A 26,461-nucleotide genomic window follows, 5' to 3' on the forward strand; every position below is an offset into this window, starting at 1 on the left:
CAGTGGTGGCAGCGGGAGCCAGGACTACGGACAAAGGGGAGCCGGGAGCCCCAGGTAAGATGGGGTCCTCTTAGGCAGATGCACAGTGTACAGGGATGACCACCCTCTTTGGGCTCCTCCCCTTCTGCCCTGGGACTGGAGTGGGGGAACATACAACATGCCCATGGTCTGGGTATGGGGCTGGGCACCCAGAGCAGGTAGCAATTGGCCCTGCCCCTGAGAGCTCCCTGCCTAGAACTGGCTTCGGGCCCAGGGAAGGCTTTGGCCTTGGAGCTCAGAGGCCTGGGGCCCACCAGTGGTTTGGTGCCGAGAGGAGGTGGTGTCTGAGCCAGGGTGAGAGTAGATGTATCAGCTTTTCCTTGGCCCCTTTCTCTGCCTCAGGCTGTCCTTGTCATCACGAAGGGAAACTGAGGTTTGCCCTGGGCCCTGTAGGGGTTGGACACTGAGCTGGAATGGAACGAGGTCTCCCAGCTCCTGGCACAGCTCTCTTCCACACCCCAGTTCCCCCATTTCCACAGCCTCTCTGGGGCCAGAGGAGAGGCTCTAAATCCCCATCGCCAGCCCCCAGATTCAGGGTGAGCTGGGAGTCTCTAAGGAATACTGGGAAAGGCTGCTCTCTCTCAGGCCCCTTATAAAGCTAAAACTTCCCTCCTTTGGCGCCAGACTTGCCTCCTTCAGCCCACATTACAGGGGCAAGTGTGAGTTACCCACTGAGTGTCTGAAGTCCAGTGAACAGGATTCTGGGGGGCACTGGAGGGTGCTCAGGGTGGCCAAGGTGTTCTTCCCCCAGGAGTCCTCCCAGATGAACCCCTCACTCCCACCCCTACTGGCTGCCAGGCACCTACAGGTCTCAGGGGTGAATAGATGGTGGGGGCCGGGCTCCCCCTTGAGGGGAGGGCAAGAGGTCAGGGCCCTCACTTCCTGGAGGGGCTGAACAAGGGCAGGGTCTACGCTGGGTCTTCTGTTTATTCAGCCTCCCTGCAAACCTGGTGAGGAGGAGGTGATGTGTCCTTGGCTGGCTGGGGGACTCTGCTGTGTGAGATCAGGGGGCCATTCCCGCCCACCACTGAGCCTCATTCCCTGAGTTCAATTAATTAGCCTTAAAGCCAGCCCACTTTCTACTCTCAAACTTCACCTACCTCGCTGGCATAGACATACAAACACACACAGGGAGACAAGCTGAGCCGCATTCGGCACCCATACCCGCAGACGCATGAGTGCCTGCACACGCAGCACACATGCGCACACACGTACACACGTGTTCACATGGACTCACCCGCAGGCACGCTCAAACACGCACACAGAGGCTCACCCAGTCATCCGTGCACTCAGACGCCTGCCCACACATACCACACTGTGCCCATTCTGGGTCAGGAAGGGGGGGCGGTCCTTGGTCAGGGTCACAGCTCAGCTTGCATCTGGCACTGAGGGTGAGGTTTGAGGTGTGGCTGTGTGACCACAGGCACTCCAGGGGACAGGGCCACAGTGGGAGGTGAGCTCTTCCCAGGCATTCACCAGCTATCCTGCCTGCCTGGGCTAGGCCCCCAGGCTGACCAGGGCTTGGCACTGGGGGGAGGGGGGATAAATGTAGGGGAGGAGCCATGTCAGCTGTGCTGGCACCATTTGTGGCTGCTGCCACAGAGGAGGAAGTGGGCTGCCTGTGGTCACAGGGCCAAGGTGCTCACAGGCGGATGGGGGATCCTGTCAGCTTCTCTGTTCCCTGCAGTGTCCATGTCTGGTACACGTGGAGTTGCTGGGCCCTGGGGACTGGGAGGCAGGCAGGGGATTTCTCCTGGGGCAGTCTGTGCACTTTCCAAGGCCTGGGCCCAAGGAGAGACCGTCCGAGGTGTTTCCGGAGGCTCACTTCCTCTGGGCTGCCCAGGAAGTGGTTTTAGAGTGGGACTGACCAGCTCTCCATCTGTGGCTTGCTCCACCCCAGTCTTGCCTCCGAGAGGAGCAGTGTCTGGCCAGTGGAATAGGTCAACCGGCCAGGCTTTCCAGGCCTGGACAGAAACTCAAGGAGTGGGCTGGGGGTGCAGAGGCCATGGAGTCCCCTGCAGCCTCCATGACCCCAGCTCCTCTTTTCCTCCAAGCTGTAAGCTGAGGCTCAGAGCATTAGCTCAGGCAGGGATGGCCCCTTGTGTGTGAGTGACATCAGCTGGGCTGCATCTCTGGGATTAGGCAGCTCTAAGCAGCTGTATGAACGGACCTGGGCAAGTGGCTTTGACACCATGTGCCTCAGTGTCCCCCTCTGACACCTGAGACCATGACAGCATCCACCTTTACCAGGTTGTGCTGGAAACAACAGATGATGTATGCAAAGTAGCCAGGACCGTGCCTGGCATGCTGTTCGTGTGTAAGAAGTAGAAACTAGCTGTATAAAGCACTCAGCACCCGGTTCATGGTAACTGTTCGAAGAACAGCAGGTGGTACTGATGATGGGATTATTATCATCTGATGGCCTGGGCATGGGCCCAGTGTCACGGGGCCAAGTGGCTGCGGCTGAGAAGCCGGGTCTTGACTCTGCCTCCAGCAGCAATGCTGCAGGGTGGGGACAGTTCTGTTGTTTTCAATAAGTTTTGCGTTCTCAGAGGAGAACTCCAGGGTGGAACAGCTGTGCCCACTCAGCTCTTCTCCCCCTCACTCCCTTTCAAAGGGAGAAAAATAGATCTCCTGACAAACAGATGCAGGGAAGGGAAAGGCAGGCCGCAGCTGCCTGCTGCCCCCTCTGGCCTCCCTAAAGCCTCTCCCCTGCCCTGGCCCCTTGTGGGACATGAGGCTTGGAAAAGCTGAGGCTGGCGGTGAGGGCGTAGCTGGTGAGCCCTCCCGCCAGCCTGCCTGCCCTTCGGACCCTTGGAGTTGGGCTTTGGACTGGGGAAGGGGGCGGACGTGTGGGGCTGATGGAGGCTGGAGGAGTGGGGAGAGCTGGAAATCCCCTTACACACATCCATACATACATCCTTGCCATGCAGCAGCTGGTGGCAGGGACCTGCCTGTCCCAGGGACACACAGAAGGTCAGCCCAGTGAGGGTTGGGCTGAGCTTTGGCTTTTGCTATCCAGGGCCAAGGGGCTGGGGTTCTTGGGTGTTGAATGGTAATGCTGGCGGTGTGGTAGGCGGGGGCCAGGAGCCTGGAGGGCTGGAGATGGGCAGGGGCCTCGGCTAGGAGTGTGAGCGAGGGCATCGAAGGTTTAGGAGCAAGACCTCTGCAGGCGTCAGACAGATCTGGCTTCAAATCCTTGCTTGATATTTCCTGGCTGTGTACTCAAGCCAGGGACTGGACTACTTTGAGCCTCAGTCACCTCACCTGTGAAATGGGCAGATCAGGGAGTGTCCATCTGAGACCTGAATGATGAGAAAGAGCCAGTGTGTGTTTTGGGAGGAGCAGGAAGATGGAACAGCGAGCTCAGAGGCTCGTGAGCAGAAAGGAACGTGGCTGTTTAGGGAACCAGAAGTGGTCGCTGGGGTTGGGGCCCAGGAGCAGGGCGGGGTATGGCCAGGAGGCCGGGGAGAGCGGTCTGGGCTCATCAGAAGGGAAATGGGAAACACTGGGGACTTGAGCAGGGGGTGACAAGACTTGCTTTACTGTCTTAAAAGACCTGCCTAGTCACTGGGGCAGAGGGACCATGGGGGCCAGAGGAGAGGATGGAGGGTAGTGATCAGGCTGGTGCAGGCCTGCAGAAGGCGATGGTGTCTGGATAGGGTGGTGATGGAGAAAAGAGAGGACTTCGGGATGGACAGGAGGCAGAAGTGATAGCCTTGCTGTGCTGGGAAGAAGGGGAAGGTGGAAACGACCGCCGGGTGTCTGGCCTGAGTGCTGGCGCTGCTAGGAGAACAGGGGCACTTGCGTGGAGAACATCAGTAGGCCTCATTTGGATGTGTTTGAGCACCTACAGAGCTTGGTGAGGTTGGGGATCCTGGAGTTCAGGAGGGTCTGGGCTGAAAGTGAAACCTGAGAGTCGAGAGGTAGCACGTAAAGCCCGGACTAGGGAGGAGAGGGTTCAGCAGGCCTTTGGTGGGGAAGTTTGAGAGGCCCTGGGTACAGGGCTGGGGTGGCTGTCCCTTGAAGGTCCCTGCCAGGGTGCCCAGGAGGGCAGGCTTGTGGTGGCTGAGCTGCTGTTTTCACAACAGCCCCAGAAGCTTTGGATTATGTCTATGGCTGTGTTGGGTAAACAGGCACAGTGGAGTAGCCAGTCACCAAAGCCTGAGGCTGGAGCAGGTGTCCGCTTGCTGTGGGCTGGGGCTGGGAGGAGGTAGGAGGAGAACTGTGGGGTCGTTCATCAGAGCTGGAGGAAGCTGAGAGGTCTCCATTGTCAACGTAGGGAGACTGAGGTCCTGAGAGAGACAGTAGCTGGCCAGGTGTCTGCCAGTGGACTCAGCTGTCTTTGCCCAGCCTGGTCTCTTTCCAGAGCAACAGACCAGAGCAGGGCACCACAGGGCTGGGTGGCTTGAGAGAGCCCCTTTACCCACTGATCCAAGGAAGTTTGGAGGCCCCTGTGGCTATCAGACAGCTGGGAATGGGCGGTGGGGCAGGTGGGGAGAGGGCCCAGTGTGAGGATGACAGCACTGATAAGGATGACGGTACAGCTCCTACACTCAGCACCACCTCCTGGGCAGGGCAAGATCATCCCTTTCACAGATGACGCCAGAGGGCCTTGGCCAAGGTCGCAGGGCACCCAGGGTAGACCCCATTGAACTAGACCTGTCCAGCCCACAACCAGCCCCTGCTCTCCAGTTCCTGTGTTCATTGCCCGCCGTGAGATGGCACACCATGGTCCTGCCTCTCTCCAGCTTTCTCCTGATCCCTAAAGTGGGAAGGCATCATCTAGGCCCTACTCACCTTGTGGGCATGGATGGCAAAAGCCTTAGATGGCCATCTCACCGTCTCTCAAACACAAAGGCTGTTGTCAACAATCAGGAAAATCACAGGGACTCTAGAAGGAGGTGCACAGAGAGGGGCTGAGGAGTGGACTGCGGGCCCATCTCTGTGGGGGCTGGTGGAGGAGCCGTGCCCTCTGTCAAGCAGTGCCCTGTCCCGCGGGAGGCCAGACGGGCAGTTCTGGGGCTAGGACCGGAGAGTCCCTCTCCGCCACCCTGGGGTCTGCCCCGTTGGCTTTATGGCTTTGGGTGAATTACCCGCCCTCTCTTTGTCAGGTTCTGCCCAGTGAGTCTGGAGCTCCGTGGAGGTGCTGTGTGGGGTGCCCGCATGGCTGCTCTACCTGCACGGGTGCACCCGCCCCTCCTCCTGTGCACCAGGCCTGTGACTGCACCTGTGGCCCCCAGCCTCGTCCCCAACCTCCACTGACTTCCCCTCAGGCAGTGGGAGGCCACCCAGCGATGAGCCTGACCGGCCCACTCCTTCCCTTGTACACTTTGGACTTTGCCCCAGGCCAGGAGGGACTTTCTCCACCTCCCTCAGTGGGGAGGCCCAGCCTGCCTGATGTCCTGCTGCCCTTCCCTCCCCTGTCCCCAATTGTTGTGCCCCACGGGCTGCAGGAGAAAAAGCTACATTTGGACTTTCTGGTGGCAGACTGTAGTCAGGCATGTGTGGGTTCTTCCAGGCTTGTGAGTTGATCTCTGCCAGCCTGGAGTGGCGGTGTGCCTGTGTGCTCGCGGCTCCCTGTGTGCACACAGATCTCTCTGTGCTGGTGAATGCGTGAGGGTATGAATGTCCTGTGTGATCTGCGTGGGCTTGGATGTCTGTCAACATGTGAGAGCCGGGGAGCAGGGGTGTCGTTCTCGGTGTGTGCGTTACTGAGTTGTCATAGGATTGTGTATGTGCCTGTGGTTACAGCTGTGTGTGTATGTCCAACTGCAGTCAGGGCTCCCCACGTGTAACTGTGTTTGGTTTGGTGGGTGTGCCCGTGTGGGCACACAGGTGTGGTTATTCTGGGAAAGGCCCTGACATACCCCCTACCCTGGCTCCTCACAGAGCCCCCTTGTCCTCAGTCTTGCCATGAAGGGACTTTTGTTCCCCCCTCAGGGGTACCTGGAGCCCTCCCTCTGGCTGAGCCCAGGGCTTCCCCAGTCCTAGGGCCAGCTGAGTGGCTCAGACCTGTGCCTGCTGTGGACTGTGCCCCACACAGGTCCTACACCCGACACGGGCAGGGGTGAGTGTGAGCCAGTGACAGCCAGGGTCCCAAGACCTGTCCCCGTTACCCTTCCAGACCCTCTGGCCAGATGGGCTCATGGCACCGTGAGCATCTCTCAGATTGAAGCCCTTCCTAAGGCAAACCACCCCGCCCCCGCCCCGGCTGACAGGCCCCTCCGGCCCCCATTCTACCCCAGGCCTTCTCACTGCCTGAGCAGCAGTCATCTTCTCTGTAATTACACACTTATGTGGCTGTCCCCGGTGGGGCTGTGAGTTCCATGGGCCTGGTGTGTCTTGTCACTGTGACGCCCGCTGGCTGGGGGTCACCTGGGACCAGGCTAGGCCTTCGAGACCTACAGTCCCCACCCTATCATGTGCAGAATCTTGTCGCCACAGGCATGGATTTTCCTGAGGGAAAAGCCAGGTGTTTCACTGGTTCTGAGGGAAGGACAGTTGCAAAACGTTCAGTTGTGCTGCCCAGGCCTCACCTCTGATTCCCATCAGTGGGCCGGGTCAGCCGGCAGTGGAGGTTTTGAATGTCCCCAGGCCGGTCAGATGTGTGGCCAGAGCTGACAACGCTGAGCTACAGGCAGACACCCAGGTCCTCTGCTGAGTGTGATCCCAGACACATGCACAGGGGACCTGCTGGGGCACGTGAGATAGAGGAGCAGCTGGCTTCCTGGCAAGTGGGGAAGGAAGGGCTGGACTTCAGAGCAATCTGTAAGGATATGGAGGAATTCAGGGAGACATTCTGGCTGAGGGAGCAGCCTGTGCAAAAGGTGGAAAGTGAGGCATGTGTTCACAGAGTAGCCAGGGGTGAGATTTGAGGTGGCGGGGAGGCCAGGGCCAGGCTGAGGTTGGGGCCTTCTCCAAGGGCAGTGGGAGTCCAGGAGGTTCTGAGCTGTGAGAAGAATGGATTGGGGAAAGACCGGGAGTGGTGACAGGTAGTAGGGGAGGTCACTGGGCAAGGGGAGGAGAGTCCATGGCAGTGGGTGGTCTGTGTGGGGCGAGGGAGGGGCTGAGAAGGAGTCTGGCTGGGGGATAAGGTGCTAGTCCTGGGGGAGAGCAGGGGTGGGGAGCATCCCCTGCTGTGGGACTTGGCCATGACCTGAGACCATGGCTGGTCCCTCTCCCAGGACATGGGGGCTAGGGCACAGGCCCTGGGGGAAGGGCCTTGGAGGGGTCTTGCTAGCCCTTCCCCTCCCCCACCTCCTGTTCTTGCTGAGCCCATTTCCTGGGTTGTGAAACCCCTGTGGCCTCCTTAACTTGCTTCTGTCTGGGAAGGCCATCTGGGGAAGCCAGTCTCCCAGCTGAGCTGCTACCCGCCTGCCTGCCCTGCCCGGCAGCTTCTGCCACGCCCAGCCCCCTTGCCCTGTTGCAACCCTGCCAGGGCTAGCCCTGCTCCCTCCTGCAATCACACTGCCTCTCACTCTCCTTCCCTCCCACTGCCTGGGCCTCCTGTGTCCTCCTTCTTCCGTTCATCCCTCAAGACTGATGTGGGCCGGACCTTGAGCTCCCCCCAGGCAGGGTCTGTGTCCCTAGAGGGCCTAGGCCGACACTGCCCCACTTTGCTTTGCCGCCACCACCAGCCTTGACCGGCAGTGGGTGGTGGCCTTCCGTGGGCAGGTGGCAGGGGCTGCCCCAGGCTGGGTGGGTGTGTGTGGGGAGGGTTGCATGGGAGGGGTGTATCCCCCTCTCTTCAGGGGTCTGTTCAAGGGAGCCAGACCCTAGACCCACTAGGGGCCTCAGCTCGTCCTACTCACCCCTGCTTTGCTTGACCTCAGCCTGCCTCCTCTTGTTCCCTGGGCAGACTTTGTGAGGGAGCCCCCCTCTACATTCTCACACTCTCCCCAAGAGCCTGCCCAAGGCCTCTCTTCTCGGGCCCTGCTTTGCTCCTCTGTCCAGCAGGCATCACCCTGTGGCCTGTGAGGCAGAATCAAATGTCAGGGAAGGACTAGGTTGGAGGGGACCCGGCCCTATCTGGGGGCCAGGGGACCCTCATTGCAGGACCCGGTCCTCAGTTCCCCTGCGCTCTGTACAAAGAGGAGCTGGACATGTCAGTTTCTGAAGGCCGATCTATTGGGAGATATTTTTGGCTTGATGGGTTTTATTTTTTACCTCTAAAAAAATTGTTAGGGCTTCCCTGGTGGCGCTGTGGTTGAGAGTTGGCCTGCCGATGCAGGGGACACGGGTTCGTGCCCTGGTCTGGGAAGATCCCACATGCTGCGGAGCGGCTGGGCCCGTGAGCCATGGCCGCTGAGCCTGCGCGTCTGGAGCCTGTGCTCCGCAATGGGAGAGGCCGCAACAGTGAGGGGCCCGCGTACCGCAAAAAAAAAAAAAAAATTGTTAGTCAACAAGTTATATGTGATTGTTGTAGAAAATGCGTTTTTGTTCCTGATAGTGCCCCTCAGGCCTTGCACCCCACCTGCCTCCTTTACTGGAACACACTCACGCACACACACGTGGATGTGTAATGTGCATACTTGTCCTCCACGCCCCAGGAGCTTCAACTGGCACAGTCACTCTGGTCACCTTGAGGTCGGCCTTGCCCACTGCCCCTGACTGGTTGGGAGAAGGTTTCCGCTGCCCTGGCAGAAGCGGGCCGCCTGTTCTGGTCCGGCCCGGCCCTGCCTTGCCGTACCTCTGGGCTGTTGGTCTAGGGCAGGGTGGGGAACAGGGCCAGCAAGCCCTCATATCCTGGGGATGGGATGCAGCCAGACCTTCCCCAGGTTTTAAGAACTGGAGTGTGTCCCAAACAGCTGGGTCAGGAGAGAAAGTAGCAGTTCAGGGGTCTGTACCACCCTCTTTGTACAGTAGCGGGGGATCCCCAAGGTCAGACCTAGGACCAGCCTGGAGGGGGTTGGGTGGTCAAGCACAGGGGACCTGTCTCCTGGTCCCCTCACCCCTCTTCTTGTTTACTTTGTCCTCATGGGTGTGTTTGTGTGTATTGCTCCCTGCACTTTTATCTCTCTCTGCCTCTGCCCCCTCTTGCCCTTCATCTCCTCTTCCTGACATGGCATACCAGAAGAATGTGGGCTGCAACGTCAGGCAGGCCTGGATTCAGATCCTCCTTCTACCACTTACTGGCTCTGTGATCTTGGGCAAGTCACTTAGCCTCTCTGAGCCTGTTTCTTCGTCAGTAAAATATCCACCTCTGGGACCTGCACAGGGATAAAGTGAGCTAATGCCATTACAAGGTTGGTCTGGTGTATGTTGGCCTCAGAGAAGGATGATCTTTCTTATAAGTGAGTGTACTGATTCACACCCAGGCCCTTTGACTCCCAAGTCTGGAGCTCTCTGCTTCACAGGGCTGCCCCTGCTGTGGGCTAGAGAAGCAGGAGAGTAGAGACTCGGAGCCCACAGGCAGTTGGGAAAGGCCTGGCTGGCCTCAGCTGGCTCCAAGGAGCTGGTCCCCATGGAGGCCTGTGTGGAGTCCAACCCCTGCCACCTCCGTGGCCCTGCAGAGTGGGGATAAGGTTGAGCCAATGGCCTTCCTTTGGGGCCTGTGGGCCTGAGCCAATTTGCATGGGGGCTATAAATAGTTGGCCCACCTTGCTTTTGTGCTGTCACTTTACCCCCTGGCCTTCCCACCAGTGTTCAGATGCTCTGCAAGGTAGGTGGACAACTCTGGCTCTGCTGTGCAGGGGGGTCCTGGTGTGCAGGGGCCCAAGACCCCTTTCAGGGTCACATGGCCATCAATGGAAGAAGATGCCAGCTCGTGGTGCCTGTCTTCCTCTGGGGGTCCAGGCGGTGCAGTTGAGGTGGAGGAGGTGATAGAACGTGGCCGGGGCCCGTGCTCTAGGTTTAGTCCTAGGTAGTTGGGGCTGGGTGACCTAACGCTAGGGTTACTGCCAAGTAGCCCCAGGGCAGCCCGTGGGTCCTCTCTCTCACGGTGCTGCGGCCTGGCTGTGCAGGTTTGGGGCCAGGACTGGGGCCTGCTGTGGTTGTGGTTTTCCCTCTGGTGGCTTCTAACTGACTGCGAACAGCAACTGCTCCGAGTGTGCTGCAGAGCTGGAGGGCAGGCTGATGATCCTGTCTCTGCCTCACAGCCCTGGGTGGTCCATGGACGGCTCCTGCTGGGTGACCCGGAGCCCATGGGCCACCTGGAATGGGCCCCGAGGGGAGGTGGGGGAAGGGCCGAGGAGGAGCTGGCCAGTAGGTGTTGGGCCCACCTGCTACTCCAGGATGAGCAGCTCTGTTCCTGGAGACTTGGTTTCCCCGAAAGGTAGAGTCAGTTATCAGGACCGTCTTCCCAGGCTCCAGGGGTGGCATGGAGTGGATGTGGTGGGGATGTGAGTGTACTTTGTAAGCGGTGAGGGAAGGTGCACAGATGAAAGAGGGGCGCTATTAGCAAGAAGGGGTTGTAGTGGTAAGAGGCCCCCGCCCTGAGGCTGTGGGGTTGGTGTTGGCTCTCGTCCTATACAAGTTCTCATCATCGTGACAACTCTGCAGCGAGGGGACTGTTCCTCATCTGTAGGATGGGGATGACTGAGACTCAGGCCAAGTGACCCACAGAGTCCCACAGCCAAGGCAGTGTGGGTGATAGGATCTTATACCCAGGCAGCTTGACCGTCATTTTGCCACCCAGGGCTGCCCTGACCCCCTCTCCCATATGAGCCCAGCCCCCTGCAGCACAACTGCTCCTCCTTTGTCCCTGCCCACCTGTCCCCTCATCCTCTGAGACACTCGGGAAGTTCATCACGGCCCCACCTGGGTCTCGAGGTTATCCTATTGGGAAGCATGAGGCTGAGCCACGTCTGCCGGGGTCAGGCCCTGGAATGCAGATGCAGACACATGGCAAGTGTGTGCTGTGCAGGGGCCCTGCTAATCATTCTGGACCCCCAGACCACACAGGGTGGCAGGAGGGGCATGATGTCCTTTTGCCTGGAAGTTTGAGACACTCACCCAGGCTCCTACGCACGCTCCCAGCCAGGCCCACACAGCTCGCTCTCCACTTCAGCGTTGGCTGAGTGCACACCACCTGCCACCCACTCACACATCCTCACAGGCACACACATCTCCATGGCTGTGCAGTCACACCCACACATACCGCCCCCCTCCCCCCAACACCAGCTTGCACACTCATGCCTGCTTGGGCCCCAGGAGGAAGCAGCAGCCGCCCACAGCTGGCTTTCCCTCCCTGCCTGCTGAGGGGTCACTGTGGCTGGCCTGTCTGGTCTCAGACGTGAGCTCACACACCCACTCTCGCTCCCTCTGAGTAGGAGCCTGGCCCGGGCAGGGGACGTGGTGGAGTCTGCCCCGCATGGTCCCTCCCCTCTTCTCTGGCTGCAGGCTTCAGAGGACTGGCCGGGCCATTGGACTGGGCTGTAGGCTGAGGTCAAGTGTTTCCTGTGAGCTTATCTGGGCTTGGAGCTGCCAGCAGGCCTGGCTGGTACTCTGCGGCCATGTGGAGGAGCTGGGGGAGCTGTCCCAGGGCCAGGGTGGCTGTTGCCTGTGCACACAGGCCCATGTGTGGGTAGGGGTGCGTGTCTCAGTCTGCCTCCGTGCTGGCTTATGTTTAGGATGGAGCAAATACGTATACACGGGGATAAATGTTAGTGAGCATTCCTGCAGCCTCGGCTGTGGAGCTCCCTCCTGTGGGGCCTAGGCCCGGAACCACTGTCTGTGCAGGTGTGCAAGTGTACACCTGTGGGCTTGCACAGCTGAGCATCCTCCACGAGGACAAGCCGAAAGACCTTCAGGGCCACCCGTCGTGATCCTCGATTTGAGGAACTGTGAGGAATGGGGGCGTGTGGGGCCAACCTGTGTGGCGTAAGAAGCAAAGTCAGCGTTACATTCGACCTTAAAGTAGTTTTATAGTTGGAAAAACTTAGTCTGAAAGTGCGGACAAACTTCCAGGTAGGCGAGAGCGCCTGACCCCAAGGAGCTCAGGTTCAGAAGTGTCAAGCACGCTGATGTGGGTGGGGCCTTTCATGACCCTGATCCCAGACAAAGTGGGTGCTTAATTAGTAGAATCCAGCTTTGGGTTCTGGTTCAACCTCAGGATTTCAGTTTCCCATCTGAAAAGTGGGGGTGATCATCTTGGCCCTGCTACTTGTCTTGGCCCTACTTGTCTGCCTGGGTAGTTATGAGCAAAAACCAAACTTTGAAAACCAAGGAGGGCTGCGTGGGGCAGGGTACAGGGAGGAAGGGGTGCTGTCCTGCCCATCGTGGCTGGCACCAAGGTGCCATGGCCAGCACATACTAGGTAACAGCCATTGGGTATTAAAGGAGGCATTGAATGACTGACTCCCCAAATGAATGACATGGGAATCACAGGCTCACACGCCTCCAGGGCCTAGATAGGATTCGGAGAGAAGTGGAAGGGGGCCTCTGAACTGGAGTCAACTGGCAGGGGTGCCCAACAAAGGGGGCAGTGCCAGCCAGATATTGCCCAGTAGGCCTGATGTCGCACCTTCCAATTTCACCAGGGAGGCCACCAATCTAGTCTTACATAAAACTTCTCAATTTTAATGGTGGCAACTAGGACTAGTGCCTTTTGAGCACCATGTGGACCAAATTCAGTGCTGTGGGAGCCCTTGGGGGGAGCGGTTACCTGACCACCTCCCAGGGCTGTCCCTGCTGCCCGCCTCACACCTTCTGTCTCCACAGCCCTGCTGCAAGCCCCAACATGGCACCGTTCCTGCGCATCTCCTTCAACTCCTATGAGCTGGGCTCCCTGCAGGCCGCAGACGAGGCAAGCCAGCCCTTCTGTGCTGTGAGGATGAAGGAGGCACTCAGCACAGGTAGGGCTGTAGGCTGGACCCTACCTGTGCTGCAGGCAATGGCAGCAGCCGGTGGGGCGGGGAAGCCAGGGCCAGGAGGAGGCAATGGAAGGGACTGTGCCTTGTTCTCCTAGAGCCTCTGAGGGATCCTTCTCTTCCTTGTCCTCATTTCCCTGCCCAGCTCAGCTTGCGATGCAGGACAACAGGCGACTCACTGCCTGTAGAACCACCTGCACTGGCTACATGGAACCTTCTGTGGAGCTCAGGGCTTCTGGCTCCTCCCCCACTGGTTGTTTCACCCAAGAACAGGCTCCCTCCAGGAGCTCCACATGTCCATCTGTGCCAGGCCCTGTGCTGGGTTCTGAGAACACTGCCATGCTCCAGGGCTGACCAGGCCCTGCCCTCATGGGGCTCACAGTCTGGTGGAGGAGGCAGACAGTGATCCTGTGATAGGGAAGTCCAGATGAGGAACCATCCCAGGCTGCAGTCAGGGAGGTCATCCTGGAAGAAGCAAACATCTCACGCCATTCCTTCTTGCTTCTGCCCTCACCTGGTGAACCCCTGGCTCATCCCTTAGGTCTCGGCTGAGCTGTCCCTTCCTCTAGGAAGCCTTCCCTGACCCTTAGGTTGGGGCAGGCCACCTGACCATGGGCGGGTCTAGAACCAGTGACCTTGCCCTCTTCAGTCTCATGACAGCTGTGATTTAATGTTCACTTGAGGGGTGAACTGATTCATGTCTCTGCCCAGGACTGGGACTCTAGGAGGACAGGTACCGTGTTCCTTGCCTCCAACACCATGGCTGGCATGTGGGAGCCTGTGGCAGTGTCACTGAGTAAATGTCTAAGGGAAGGTGACATCTAAGAGGGGCTGGAGGAAGTGGGTCACAGGAAGAAGGGACAGCAGGAGCAAAGGTCCGGGGTGGAACCTAGCAGGGCACCCTGGGGAAACTGCCGGCGTTTCTGTGCTCTCATGCAGATTGTGAGTGAGATGGGGCTGGTGAGGCGAGCAGAGCATGGTCATGAGGGCTGAGGAGTGGAGACTTGGGCCCTGGGGGAGAGAGCAGGCAGATTCCATAGGATGGAAGGCTGTGGAAAGGCCCGAGATTTGAGGCACAGAGGTTCCCTAGCCTGACCTTGCCTTCCTGGCCCGTTGCAGAGCGTGGGAAGACGCTGGTGCAGAAGAAGCCCACCATGTACCCCGAGTGGAAGTCCTCGTTTGATGCCCACATCTACGAAGGTCGCGTCATCCAGATTGTGCTGATGCGAGCTGCGGAGGAGCCAGTGTCCGAGGTGACAGTGGGTGTGTCGGTGCTGGCCGAGCGCTGCAAGAAGAACAATGGCAAGGCCGAGTTCTGGGTGAGGGGCACAGCCACAGTCACGCATGTGTGTGGGCAAAGTGAGCGGGTACGGCCGAGGGCACCTGGCCGCTCCGGCCACTGGGGCAGCTCTGTAGCCAACAGCTTGTGTTCAAATCCTGGTCCTGCGATTCATCAGACCCTTCGCCTCTCTGAGTCTGCTTCTGAATCTGTAAAAGGAGAAACTACTAAAAGACCTACGGTGGGGTCAGTTCTGATGAAATGAGCTGCTGGATGCAAAGGGCTTACTGTAGAACCTGGCACGTAGGCAGTGCTAAAGAGAGCCCTCCTTGGTATTACAGCTGCTTTTTTCCCTTTTAATTTTGCAAAGGCAGGATGTGCACATAGTAAAACATATCAAGCTGTATGAAAGGGTGGGTCCTAGCCCCAACACCAGGTCCCCTTTCTCAGAGAACCCCATTGTTCCCAGTTCTTTTTGGAATCTTCACAGATATTCCAAACCCAGGCAGGCATCGGGGAGCACCAGTTATGATCTTCCACAGCAGGGGGGGTCGGGGAGGAGAAGGCTCATGGCCCACCACTCACCTGCTGAAACCTGGACTCTGCATGCACACGTGGCCATATGTCCCTTGTGGCCACAGGACGTCAGCGCTGGCAGGGCATCCCTGCCCCCTGCGGTTACATGTGGGCTCCTGCAGCCGAGGTGTCCCTGCCAGGAAAGACCTGTGACCATGGAGACTCTACTCAGCCTCCAGTGAGGGGTGAAGGAACTGGGCCGAGAGAGGTTGACCCAGGGCTGCACCCACCCTTGAAGAATCAGGCAGAGGCTCCTGTTGTGCTCTCTGTCCACTACCCCAAGGGACACTGTCAGTCACCAGGCCCTGGGGGAGCTGAGGGTCTTGCCCTTAGGACGAGCCAGTCTGTGTGAGGAGACTGGACAGGCAGAGCCCCCGACAGAGAGAGAGAGAGAGAACCAGCACGCTGTGTCATAGGCGTGTGTCTGTGTGTCTGCATGTGTGGGGGGATGCAGTGCCTCCATTCTAAGATCCTTGTGAAAGTGGGCAGCCGGGGTTGGGGGCGGGGAGTTTCCCTTCCCACTCTGTTCCCAGGGCCATGTGGCCAAGCTGGGTGTGGGCTGGATCCTTTTACTTCCCCAAATGTAATAATACTCCTGGGTGAGTGCTGGGGGCGGGGCTCACAGGTGGGGCCCTGCCCACTCTGGGCAAACAGGTGTCTGGCTAGGCGCTGGGACTCCCTGGCCCTTCAGGGACCAACCATGGGGGCGGGTTCTGAGTCTGGCTTGGCCCAGGCCCGCCCTCACTGACTCCCCCACCCTCACTCCTGCAGCTGGACCTGCAACCCCAGGCCAAGGTGTTGATGTCTGTGCAGTATTTCCTGGAAGACATAGGTAAGCCCCTCCCTACCTGGGCTGGGGACGGAGGTTCAGATACCAGAGCCAGAACGGAGGTTTAGGGAAGCAGCCTCCATTGGCGCTCTGTCCAGGACTGCCCTGGGAGGGACTGAAGGGGTGTGGCCCCTCCCGTGGGCTGGGGCTGTCTTCACTCCTACCCGGTCCCCAGATTGCAAGCAGTCAATGCGGGGTGAAGACGGGGCCAAGTTCCCAACGATGAACCGCCGTGGAGCCATCAAACAGGCCAAAATTCACTACATCAAGAACCACGAGTTTATCGCCACCTTCTTTGGACAGCCCACTTTCTGCTCTGTGTGCAGAGACTTTGTTTGGTGAGACTGGCTGTGTTCGCTGGGGTGGGGTGGGTGAGGGAGGGCCCCCATCCCCGGTACTTCCTCTCACTCACCCTGCCTGGGCACTTTCCTTTCAGGGGTCTCAACAAGCAAGGCTACAAGTGCAGGCGTAAGTGTCTCCACCGCCCAGTCTGTATGCACATGTGTGTGCACGCATGTGCCTGCGTGCCTTCACAGAGAAGCCTGTGTCCCTGTGTTGGGACGGTGTGTCTGGATGAAGCCTGTGCTTGAGTGTGTGCACGTGAGGCTTTCCATGTGGTAGTGTGTGTGTGGACGGCGGCTGCGTCAGTGAGTGCTGGAGCCGGCGTGTTTCTTCCCAGCGCTTCCCGTTCAGTGACATCACGTTGGCGGCCTGAAATAGGCCCCAGTGGAGTATGTACACAGAATCTGCCAGTGCTGCACATCGGGGCTCTTTCCCCGCAGAGAGGCTGTTAGACCTTTGCCAGCACATCCCTGGCTGCATGTGTGCTTCTGTTGAGAGCTGTGTGCATCTGGTACACACGTATGAGCACACCCTTCTCTACGGCCGTCGGTGCATGCATGAGGCAGTGTGGACCGGTGGTGGTGAGCACAGGCTCTGGAGCCAGCCTGCCTGGGTCTGAATCCCAGCTCTACCACTTCCTAGCTGTAGGACCTTAGACAAAGTTACTTAACCTATCTGTGCCTCAATATCCTCATCTGTAAAATAGGGACAATAGAGTCATTGTGAAGATCAAATGGGATAAAATATGTAAAGCTGTATTTTAAGTGTGGCTGGTGCCCGGTAAGCATTCTATGTAAGAAGGTTTGTCATTATACATGCTGTGTACGTGTACCTGAGTGCCTTTGTGTTGGGGTGCATCTGTCAGTGTGTGTGTGTGTGTGTGTGTGTGTGTGTGTGTGTGTGTGTGTGTGTGTGTGTGTGTGTGTGTGTGTGTGTGTGTGTGTGTGGCGGGGGGCGGTGAGAGAGCTTAAGAGCTGTTTGCTGTCCTGAGCCACAAAGAGGGCTCCCCTGCCTCTAGTTCTCTCACTGCCATGCCCCCCTCCCTGCCCACCGGGACTCCTTGAGCCTTTCCTAACCTCCGATACCCGCCCAGATCGACCTGTCCTCCCTGCCCCATCCTTCCCAGACTCCTCCCACAGGGACTGACCGGAGGAGAGAAAAATCAACCTCTAGGCCGAGGGCTCCATGTGGTGAGGGTGTGGGTGGTCGGGGAGCACGGGGACTTTGTGTGGAAGGCAGGACTGGGCCGGGGGGCGCCAGCTCACAGACTCTGCCCCTCCGGGGCCTTCCCGTCCCCCTCCTGGGCCTGGGCCACCTCAAGAATGCAACGCTGCCATCCACAAGAAATGCATCGACAAGATCATTGGCCGGTGTACGGGCACTGCAGCCAACAGCCGGGACACCATAGTGAGGCGGGGCCCAGGGCAGGGCGGGAGGGATTCGAGCTCTCCCCACCCCTTCCCTGTGGAGTCACCCTTCCTCCCCGTTTTCCTTCTTCCTTCCTTCCCCTGGCTTGGCCCCTGGGATCCCTGGATTTCCCAGTCCCCACGGAGCCCTCTTGGGGATCTTGCCACGCATGGGGTTGGGTCAGGGAGAGTTAGGGGGTGAGGAAGGGACTGGTGCTGGCATGTGACCCTTGACCTGTGACACCCCACACCCCTAGTTCCAGAAAGAACGTTTCAACATTGACATGCCACACCGGTTCAAGGTTTATAACTACATGAGCCCCACCTTCTGCGACCACTGCGGCAGCCTGCTCTGGGGGCTGGTGAAGCAGGGATTAAAGTGTGAAGGTGCGTGCCGGCTAGGGCGGGGGCTGCGGCGGAAGTGGGAGGGGGGCCCACCCGGACCCCAGAAGCTGAGACCAGCTGAGGCTGCCTTTGCCCCCTCGCTTGGGGACTCTCACGTGGGTGAGGCCTCCTGGCCCCTCCCCACTGGCTCGACTGACTGCCATTTACTGCTGTGTGACCATCAGAAGGTGGCCCCACTGCTGAGAGCTCCACGTCCTCAAGTATAAAACAGGTGTCGAGTCGGCCCCAGAGAGTCACCGAGGGGAAAACAGGCGGAAGGTGCTCCCCGGCCAGGGCCCCTCTCACACCAGCTCAGCTCGTGCTCCTTGCAGGCCCTCCCCCACCTCAGGCTTCACTGAAACGAGAGACGTCTGGAGGAAAAGTGACTTGTCTAGCTTGTCCCAGACATTTGTTTTTTCTTTTTCTTCTTTAAATAATGAAAGATTTGAGGTGCTCCTGATGGCTTCAGATACATCTTTTTCTAAATGCAGGAAACCCAGCAAACCCTGCCAAAAGCCCTCCTCTCTCCTGCTCTCTCCTCCGTCCCTCCCTGCCCTTGGCTGGGCCTGGGACAAGGGGACAGTTCTTTTGGAGCCTGCTGGCTGCCTGCCTGGGCGGGGGCCCTGATGGCTCTGCTTCTCTCCCACCCCAGATTGTGGCATGAACGTGCACCATAAGTGCCAGACGAAGGTGGCCAACCTCTGTGGCATCAACCAGAAGCTCTTGGCCGAGGCCTTGAACCAAGTCACCCAGGTGGGCAGGCACTGTGGGAACCCTGGACAGAGGGTGGCAGGGTTGGGGACGAGTCAGGGCTCATGCCCACTCCTGGGGAACTGCAGTGAGGGGCGTTTATACATAAGACCCTACTTCTGGAAGATCCAGTTCAAGGATTGGACATTAGAGGGTGGTGGGCTTGTTCTCCTAAGAAATTAGTTATTCAAGCAGTGCTTTTCCTGAGGGTGAACCTGGATGACTGCAAGGTTGGAACACTTGGAACTAAAGCCTTTATGTGTATATGGTTTTTTTTTTTAAAAGAAAAGAGTTTAGGGCTTCCCTGGTGGCGCAGTGGTTGAGAGTCTGCCTGCCGATGCAGGGGACATGGGTTCGTGCCCCGGTCCGGGAAGATCCCACATACCGCAGAGCGGCTAGGCCCGTGAGCTATGGCCACTGAGCCTGCGCGTCCGGAGCCTGTGCTCCGCAACGGGAGAGGCCACAACAGTGAGAGGTCCGCGTACTGCCAAAAAAAAAAAAAAAAAAGGAGTTTACCTAAAATCTCTTTTTGCTCCTTTACTTTTTTTTTTTTAATTAATTAATTTATTTTTGGCTGTGTTGGGTCTTTGTTGCTGCCTGCGGGCTTTCTCTAGTTGTGGCGAGCAGGGGCTACTCTTCCTTGTGGAGCACGGGCTCTAGGTGCGCGGGCTTCAGTAATTGTGGCTCGCGGGCTCTAGAGTACAGGCTCAGTAGTTGTGGCACATGGGTTTAGATGCTCCGTGTCATGTGACATCTTCCTGGACCAGGGTTCGAACCCATGTGCCCTGGATTGGAAAGTGGATTCTTAACCACTGCGCCACCAGGGCAGTCCAGTGTGTACATGTTTTTTTTGTGTGTGTGTTTGGGTATGGGTGGAGCTTGAAGGAGGCCACAGAACTTTAAGATTCTAGAATCTATCACAAGTGAGGGAAAAAAAAAAACAAGTGAAGGCAACACAAATAAAAATCTATTGAGTAAGTGGCTGGGAAGTTAGGGTTCAATTTCCAGAACTCTTGTTTGTAGTCAGTGCCTTCCAGACCACTGAGGCGTCTCTGTGCCAGAAGTGTGTGTGCGTGTGTGTGCGCACTTATTCACACACGTGTGCGTGCACATGCACCGCCTGGGGTCCTGGGCTCTGCCCCTGCTGTCCCCCATTGGTACTGAGGGTGGAGTCATGGATGGTTGGGGTCCTCCCTCTGGGTTGGGAATTCTGACCATGATATGACCTCTGGCCCCCCAACCCCTACCCCCTCCAGAGACCTGCCCGGAGGTCGGACTCCGAGACTGCAGAGACTGTTGGGATCTACCAGAATTTTGAGAAGAAGCCAGGAGTCTCTGGAGATGATGTCCCATGTGAAGGTGTGCCCATTCCTTCCAGGAAAGCCCCTACCCCCCCACGCCAGCATGGGACCCAGCCTCTCCACACAGTTGAGTGCAACTGGAGAGGAGGCACCTCTGTGGGGAGGGACCCAGCCAGGGAGGACCACCCTCTGGACGTGAGACATGAGTCTGAAGCAGCTGTCTCTTGGGCAGGAACTGGGACCTACGGCAAGATCTGGGAGAGCAGCACCAAGTGCAGCATTGACAACTTCACCTTCATCAAGATCCTGGGCAAAGGCAGCTTCGGGAAGGTGAGGGCCCCATGGCCCTGGGGCAGGCAGCCCGAGGGACCTGGGCTTGGTAGCCAAGGGGCACCTGCTTCCCACCCTCCCTGGGTGCTTCCGGGTTGGGTTGGGCCGTGCGCCCTGACCTTTGGTCCGAACCTCCCCTGCTCAGCACCCCTGCCCATCTGTCAGGTGCTGCTCGCAGAGCTGAAGGGCAAAAAGGAATTCTTCGCCATCAAGGCCCTCAAGAAGGACGTGGTTCTGATCGATGATGACGTGGAGTGCACGATGGTGGAGAAGCGGGTGCTGGCGCTCTCCGGGGAGAATCCCTTTCTCACCCATCTCTTCTGCACCTTCCAGACCAAGGTGCCGGCCCGCCCACTATCAGTGCCCCTGGCCCACATCCCCCCTCAGTCACTCAGGTCAAGGCCATGTCTCCCACTGAGATTCTCCAGGGTAGGGCCCAGTCTTCTTCCTCAGACCACTTAAGGCAAGGCTGAGTCTCCCTTCCTCAGACTCCTCAGGGCAGGGCTGTTCTTCCCCCCTCACATCCACCAGGGCAGATGTCCCCTGCTTCCTGTTGGGGCTTGTCCCTAGTGGTCCTCAGTGAGGGAGCTGCCTGCCGCTTTCTGTGCCTCTGCTCACCACCCTCCTCCCACAGGACCACCTGTTCTTTGTGATGGAGTTCCTCAATGGGGGCGACCTGATGTATCACATCCAGGACAAAGGCCGCTTCGAGCTCTACCGTGCCACGTACGCGAGGCCCTGTTGGGGGAAGAGCCCTCTGCCCATCTGCCTTCCATTCCTTCTTCCCTCCCCCTGGTGAAGCCAGCCTGGGCTGGAGCTGGGGTTGGAGAGACTTGGGGTGGCCAGGGCCGTCCCCTGCCCCGTGTGGGAAGCTAGGGGTGAGGGGTGAGCTGTGGCTGGGAACACAACCTAGACATGCCAGGTCCTGTCCCCTCCCTGGGCCTCAGCGGGTGGGTGATCCTGCACAATGCAGGACCCAGGTGGGTGGCCCCTAAACTAGCATGCACCCCCAGACTGTGTGTGTGTGCACACAGGCATATCTATATAAATGCATACACTCTTAGGACAGAGAACTGTCTCATTTGGAGCTTTTTACTTCACAATTTTCTTTTCTGCCTTGGCTACCAGCCCCTACTTGCCTGATACAAGATGTGCTTGATCAGGACCAGGTTGTCCGTGGAGTTATTTTCAGCATTTCCTGTCCCTGGGGGTGGGGATGAAGACCCAGGGAGAAGCAGGGGCTGCTCACAGAAATCTCAGGACACTGTGTGTGTGTGTGTGTGTCTCATACAGGTTTTATGCGGCTGAGATAGTCTGTGGACTACAGTTTCTACACCAGAAAGGGATCATTTACAGGTGCGGGGATCGGAAGGTGGGGGGTGTTTAGGAGGGGAGGCCCCGACCCCATCATATCCTCTGAAATGCTCTGAGTGGATCCCGGTCCAGCTGTGGCCCCATCTCCTCTTGGAGTTGGTCTTTAGTTGGATATTTGCTTAAACCACCTACTCCATTGCTACAATTCCTTGTGGCCCCTTAGCTGAGGCTGGCACAGCTCCAGGGACTGGGAACTCCCTGCCCATACTCGACACCTTTGGTGGGAGCGCAGCACTGACTGGTATGGTGTCTCCCTTCCTTGGAGCCATCGGTCTCCCTCTGCAGCTGCATCTGAGCACTCTGAGCTTCCACCAATGGGGTCTGCTTTCATAAATTCTCACCCAATAAATGACAGTTCCATCCTGCCATGGATTAATATGTACTCATCCGAAAGGCTGAGGCCGTGCTGTGTGTACTATTGTGGGATGATCCCAAGGTATGTTGTCAAGTGGAAAACCAATCCATGGGACAGTGCATATTGGATGTTAGGGACCAGGCTTTAAAAGGTGGCATGAGATGCACATTGTAATGTGCTGTCTGTGCCTGGACTCAGTCTAGGGAGGGCCTGGCAAGCGAGGTTAGTGGAAGATGGGCCTTGTGCTGTTCTGCTTTTCTGGTGCTTGTTACCGTGTGCCTAAGTTATCTACTCAACTACCTACATAAAATAGATGGGCTCCCTGCCCTTGTGGAGTCTGACAAACCTGAGTCCAGGGCGCTTCCACAGCTGAGTAGCTGGGTGACCCTAGGCAAGTGATACCACCTCGTTGAGCCTCATTTTGGGCTTCGGAAAGTAGGATGGTGTGTGTCCAGCACACAGCACACAGTAGGCGGCTTGCAGGAAGCACCTGTGTTTAGCACCTCTTTCCCCTCCTCTTCCTCATTCCCTCGTACCCTGGAGAGAGTCCTAGGCTTTCCGGGCTGACAATGGGGACATGGGAGGGGACTACGGGGAGGAGGGGAATTGGACCCTAACGACTCCTTTTCCTGTCCCCTCCCCGCAGGGACCTTAAGCTGGACAACGTGATGCTGGACCGGGATGGCCACATCAAGATTGCTGACTTCGGCATGTGCAAGGAGAACATGTTTGGGGACAAACAGGCCAGCACCTTCTGCGGCACCCCTGACTACATCGCCCCCGAGGTGAGTGGCACCCTCCCGGCCCTGCCTCTGGCCGACACCTTGTCTCCACAGGGGGTGGGTGGCAATGTCCGAGTCACAGCCAAGAGGCTGAGGAGGGCTGGTCGGGGCTTGTGCTCCAGGGCCCCCTCAGCTCTGGCACCCCCTCTGCCCCAGATCCTGCAGGGCCTGAAGTACTCATTCTCCGTGGACTGGTGGTCCTTTGGAGTCCTTCTCTATGAGATGCTCATTGGTCAGTCCCCCTTCCACGGTGACGATGAGGACGAACTCTTTGAGTCCATCCGTGTGGACTCACCGTATTATCCCCGCTGGATCACCAGGGAGTCCAAGGACATCCTGGAGAAGGTAGGAGCCCCTGGGCTGGGCTGGCAGGGGCAGGAGCTGGCAGACACCAGGTCACGGGAATGCCAGAAGCCTCCTGTCTCAGGGATGGCAGCCTCACCAGTGCTCCGGTCCTAACACATTGGGGGGTCACTCTCCTGCCACCTTCTTGGGACCTCCTGTCTATGTTCCCTGCACTGAATCAGCCTGGCCTGGCAATGATGGGCTTGGGGTCAGAAGACAGATAGACCTTAGGCTAAACTCTGAGTCTATCTCCTTATCTACAAAATGAGGCCAGAAGAGAACCTTTCTCACAGAGTTTTGGGGGAAAAAAAACGTAAGTGTATGATGCCAGGCAGATGGTAAACACCCAATAAGAGCTACTGCTTTTGCTCACAAGTCCCACCAGCTGAGAGTCCTGGCAGCCCCAGTCCACACCCTATTTCTCCACCGGACCTGGGACCAGAGGCCAGAGAGGACCTCTCAGGCCCAGAGGCCCTGGGCTGTGATACCAGGCTGGGCTGGACCAGCCTGGGCACCCCTCGACCTGCTTGGCGTTTTCTGAGGCTCCCATTTCCTACAGCCCTCGGGTGCTAACCAGGTTCCCTGCTGCGTTGCAGCTGCTTGAACGGGATACAACCAAGAGGCTGGGAGTGACAGGGAACATCAAAATCCACCCCTTCTTCAAGACCATCAACTGGGCTCTGCTGGAGAAACGTGCAGTGGAGCCGCCCTTCAAGCCCAAAGTGGTACGTGATCCCGCTCCAGTGGGGGCTGCCCACTCAATGTTTTCTCTCACTGCCTTCCGGAGTGGACTCCTCCTGCTTTGCCCTGCCTCTCTCCTGCATCATTCGCATGCTCTCCTCCTCTCCCTTCTTCTAGCAAATCTGCTTTCCCAACCTCCTTGGCACACTGAGCCACAGCCTCTACCCTCGTATCCTCACCATCTCTCCTCAGTCAGTCATTCAACAAACATTGGTGACAGTGGATCCAGCCACCCTTTAGCATACATTCTTTAAAACCCACTGTGTGCAGGGGAGTATGCTTTCGGGATCACAGTTAAGGCCCCCCTCCCTCCACCTACCCATCTATCCAATCCATTTTCCAAAAAATATCGGAAATGATGAGTACCCTCTGGGTGCAGAGCACTGTGCTGGGCTGCATAGCGAAGTGGGAGGCCCAGTCCCAGAGCTAGAGGGGCCCCAGCTCCTCAGAGAGATAGGAAACTTGCACACTGATGGTCATCTATGATAAATGACAGCAGTACAAGACATGTCACAAGGCCACACACAATCAGTTGCCATAGGGATGGTCTGTGGGCAGGTGCCCAAGATGCAGAGATCGGGGTGGGTCTGAGAGGAAATGGGATGTCTGCAGGGCTGGGGAAGCTCGGCCAGGCCAAGGGCAGATGGGAGGTATTCCAGGTAGAGGAGGGATGGTTTGCATAAAGGCCTAGAATCTAGAGAAACCACCAAGGAGCCAGCAGGAGAGCAGAGGGAGGCTGGACTTCTCAGAAGTTGAGCTCTGTGGCCCTTCTCTGATCGCAGCTCTTCCCTCCCTTCCCCTTTCTCTCCTTTGCTTCCCCTCCTCTTTCAGGACACGCTGTTCCCACTGAGCAGCCTGTGTAATGTGCCCCCGTGTTTGTGTCTTGAAGCCGCAGAGCACTCCCCCATTCCAGGGATCTCAAACTCAGTGCCTCCTGCCGTGGGCACATCACTACCAGGCCAGGCCAGCTGTAGGAAAATCACACAGCCTGCTTTCAGTGTCTCGCTTTTGATAGAAAGAGGGATAGACTGATTTTAAATAACACCAGGCAGCTGATCGGCAGCCCCTGTCAGTGGGAAGTGGGGCCTGTGATGTACTGGCCAAGCGGGTTTCAGCACCAAGAGTGGGCGGACGTGCCAGGAAATGGGCCCAGGGCTGCTCTGCTCTGTCAGTTTTCAAAGAAGCCAGAAACCAGGATTTTTATGTCAAATTGCCCTTTTTTTTTTTTTTTTTGTGGTACGCGGGCCTGTCACTGTTGTGGCCTCCCCCGTTGCGGAGCACAGGCTCCGGACGCGCAGGCTCAGGGACCATGGCTCACGGGCCTAGCCGCTCCGCAGCATGCGGGATCTTCCCGGATCGGGGCACGAACCCGTGTCCCCTGCATCGGCAGGCGGACTCTCAACCACTGCGCCACCAGGGAAGCCCCAAATTGCCCAATTTTAAAATATTGGCTCAAATGCCATTAAAACCCATGGCTAGTCAAAATGGTTGTACCTGCAGCTCAGTTTGGCCTGAGGGCCACCAGCTTAAGACCTCTTTCAATCACTCTTTCATTGTACCTTCAGAAGCAGAGAGTTGGCAAACTTTTCCTGTGAACAGCCTTATAGTAAATATCTTAGGCTTTGCAGGCCAGATAGTCTCAAGGCGGCCATAGACGGTATGTCAGTGAGTGGGTGTGGTTGGGTACTAATAAAACTTTATTTATGGATGCCGAACTTTGAATTTCATTTAATTTTCACATGTCATGAAGTGTTATTCTCCTTTTGATTTTTTCCTAAACATTTAAAAATGCAAAAGCCAGCCTTAGCTTGTGGGACCTACAAAAACAAGTGGTGGCTGGGCTTTGGCCCAGGGCTGTGGTCTTCTAGAACCCTGCTTGGGTGGATGCCCACCTTTCCTCCTCCAGGCCCCCTGCTGGCTTCCCTCATTCCCTTGGTAACAGCATCCACCTTCCAGCAGAAAGACTCCCTTTTCTGTTCTAAATAAGGACAGCTCTGGCTTGGCCCAGCCCAACAGGGATTATGGCTCCGGGAATGGGTCCCTGGAACGTCGGGAACCCATTGGAAGGTTGCCCTTTGGGTCCCGCTTACACACCCCTGCCTTCTGTTTGCAGAGGTCTGCTGGAGACTACAACAACTTCGACCAGGAGTTCCTGAACGAGAAGCCGCGCCTCTCCTACAGCGACAAGAACCTCATCGACTCCATGGACCAAACAGCATTTGCCGGCTTCTCCTTTGTGAACCCCAAATTCGAGAGGCTCCTGGAAAATTGAGGTTGCCAGACACGTGCCCCCAGCCCACCCCAGCCAGGGAGCCTGGGTCAGCCAGCACGGCCTGCTGACCTGGCCCAGGCAGAGCAGGCAGGGCCCCCCACTTCATCGGCACCTGCCTGTCCCCCACGATAAGTAACAGTGTGATTGTCATAATTTCTGCTGCTGCCTGTCTCCCTCGTCCCCCAGAGAGGCCTCAGCTCCTGTCTGGCTGGGCTTTCATGGTACTTCCTCTGTGAATTGTATGTGAATTTGCTTTTCCTCTGCCCTCAGAGGGAAATTGTAAATCCTGTGTTTCATTACTTGAATGTAGTTATCTATTGAAAAAAATATGTAAAATATATATATATATATATATATATATACACGCCTATATATATATATATATATATATATATATAGGCGTGTATATATTGCTCAGTAGAGAAAAATGTGGGGGACTGGTGATATGATCTTTTAAAATATATATATATTATATATATGACACACACCTTCCCCACCTCCCACCACCCCCCCACCCAAAAAAAAAAAAAAAAAAGGAGCACAA

General features: G+C 57.3%; 1 protein-coding gene across 2 annotated transcripts; it reads left to right on the forward strand.

The window, feature by feature from the left end:
* PRKCD (protein kinase C delta) lies at positions 1–26,446 on the forward strand. 2 transcript variants are annotated; one of them, XM_082663666.1, is made up of 18 exons: positions 1–54; positions 12,703–12,836; positions 13,971–14,170; positions 15,478–15,538; positions 15,711–15,873; positions 15,972–16,003; positions 17,199–17,284; positions 17,541–17,670; positions 18,320–18,420; positions 19,674–19,776; positions 19,951–20,048; positions 20,214–20,387; positions 20,683–20,774; positions 21,342–21,404; positions 22,424–22,562; positions 22,716–22,904; positions 23,501–23,629; positions 25,759–26,446. In XM_082663666.1, exons 2-18 carry the CDS (start codon positions 12,722–12,724, stop codon positions 25,915–25,917), a joined length of 2,034 nt encoding a protein of 677 aa, XP_082519792.1. In that variant the 5' UTR covers positions 1–54; positions 12,703–12,721; the 3' UTR covers positions 25,918–26,446. The 2 variants fall into 2 exon arrangements, with proteins under 2 accessions (XP_082519792.1, XP_082519791.1); XM_082663665.1 differs by having other exon boundaries at positions 19,674–20,048.
* Positions 26,447–26,461: the final 15 nt, after the last annotated feature.

The sequence above is a fragment of the Grampus griseus genome, assembly GCF_964374135.1.
Source record: "Grampus griseus genome assembly, chromosome: 10".
NCBI classification, from domain to species: domain Eukaryota; kingdom Metazoa; phylum Chordata; class Mammalia; order Artiodactyla; family Delphinidae; genus Grampus; species Grampus griseus.

What these genes read in the sequence shown, in the direction of transcription:
- PRKCD (XM_082663665.1), top strand. Translation starts at nt 12,722, where the DNA reads ATGGCACCGTTCCTGCGCATCTCCTTCAACTCCTATGAGCTGGGCTCC. An exon ending in CCAACAGCCGGGACACCATA is followed by an intron (nt 17,285 to 17,540) that starts GTGAGGCGGGGC and finishes CCACACCCCTAG; the next exon opens with TTCCAGAAAGAACGTTTCAA. An exon ending in CCTTGAACCAAGTCACCCAG is followed by an intron (nt 18,421 to 19,673) that starts GTGGGCAGGCAC and finishes TACCCCCTCCAG; the next exon opens with AGACCTGCCCGGAGGTCGGA.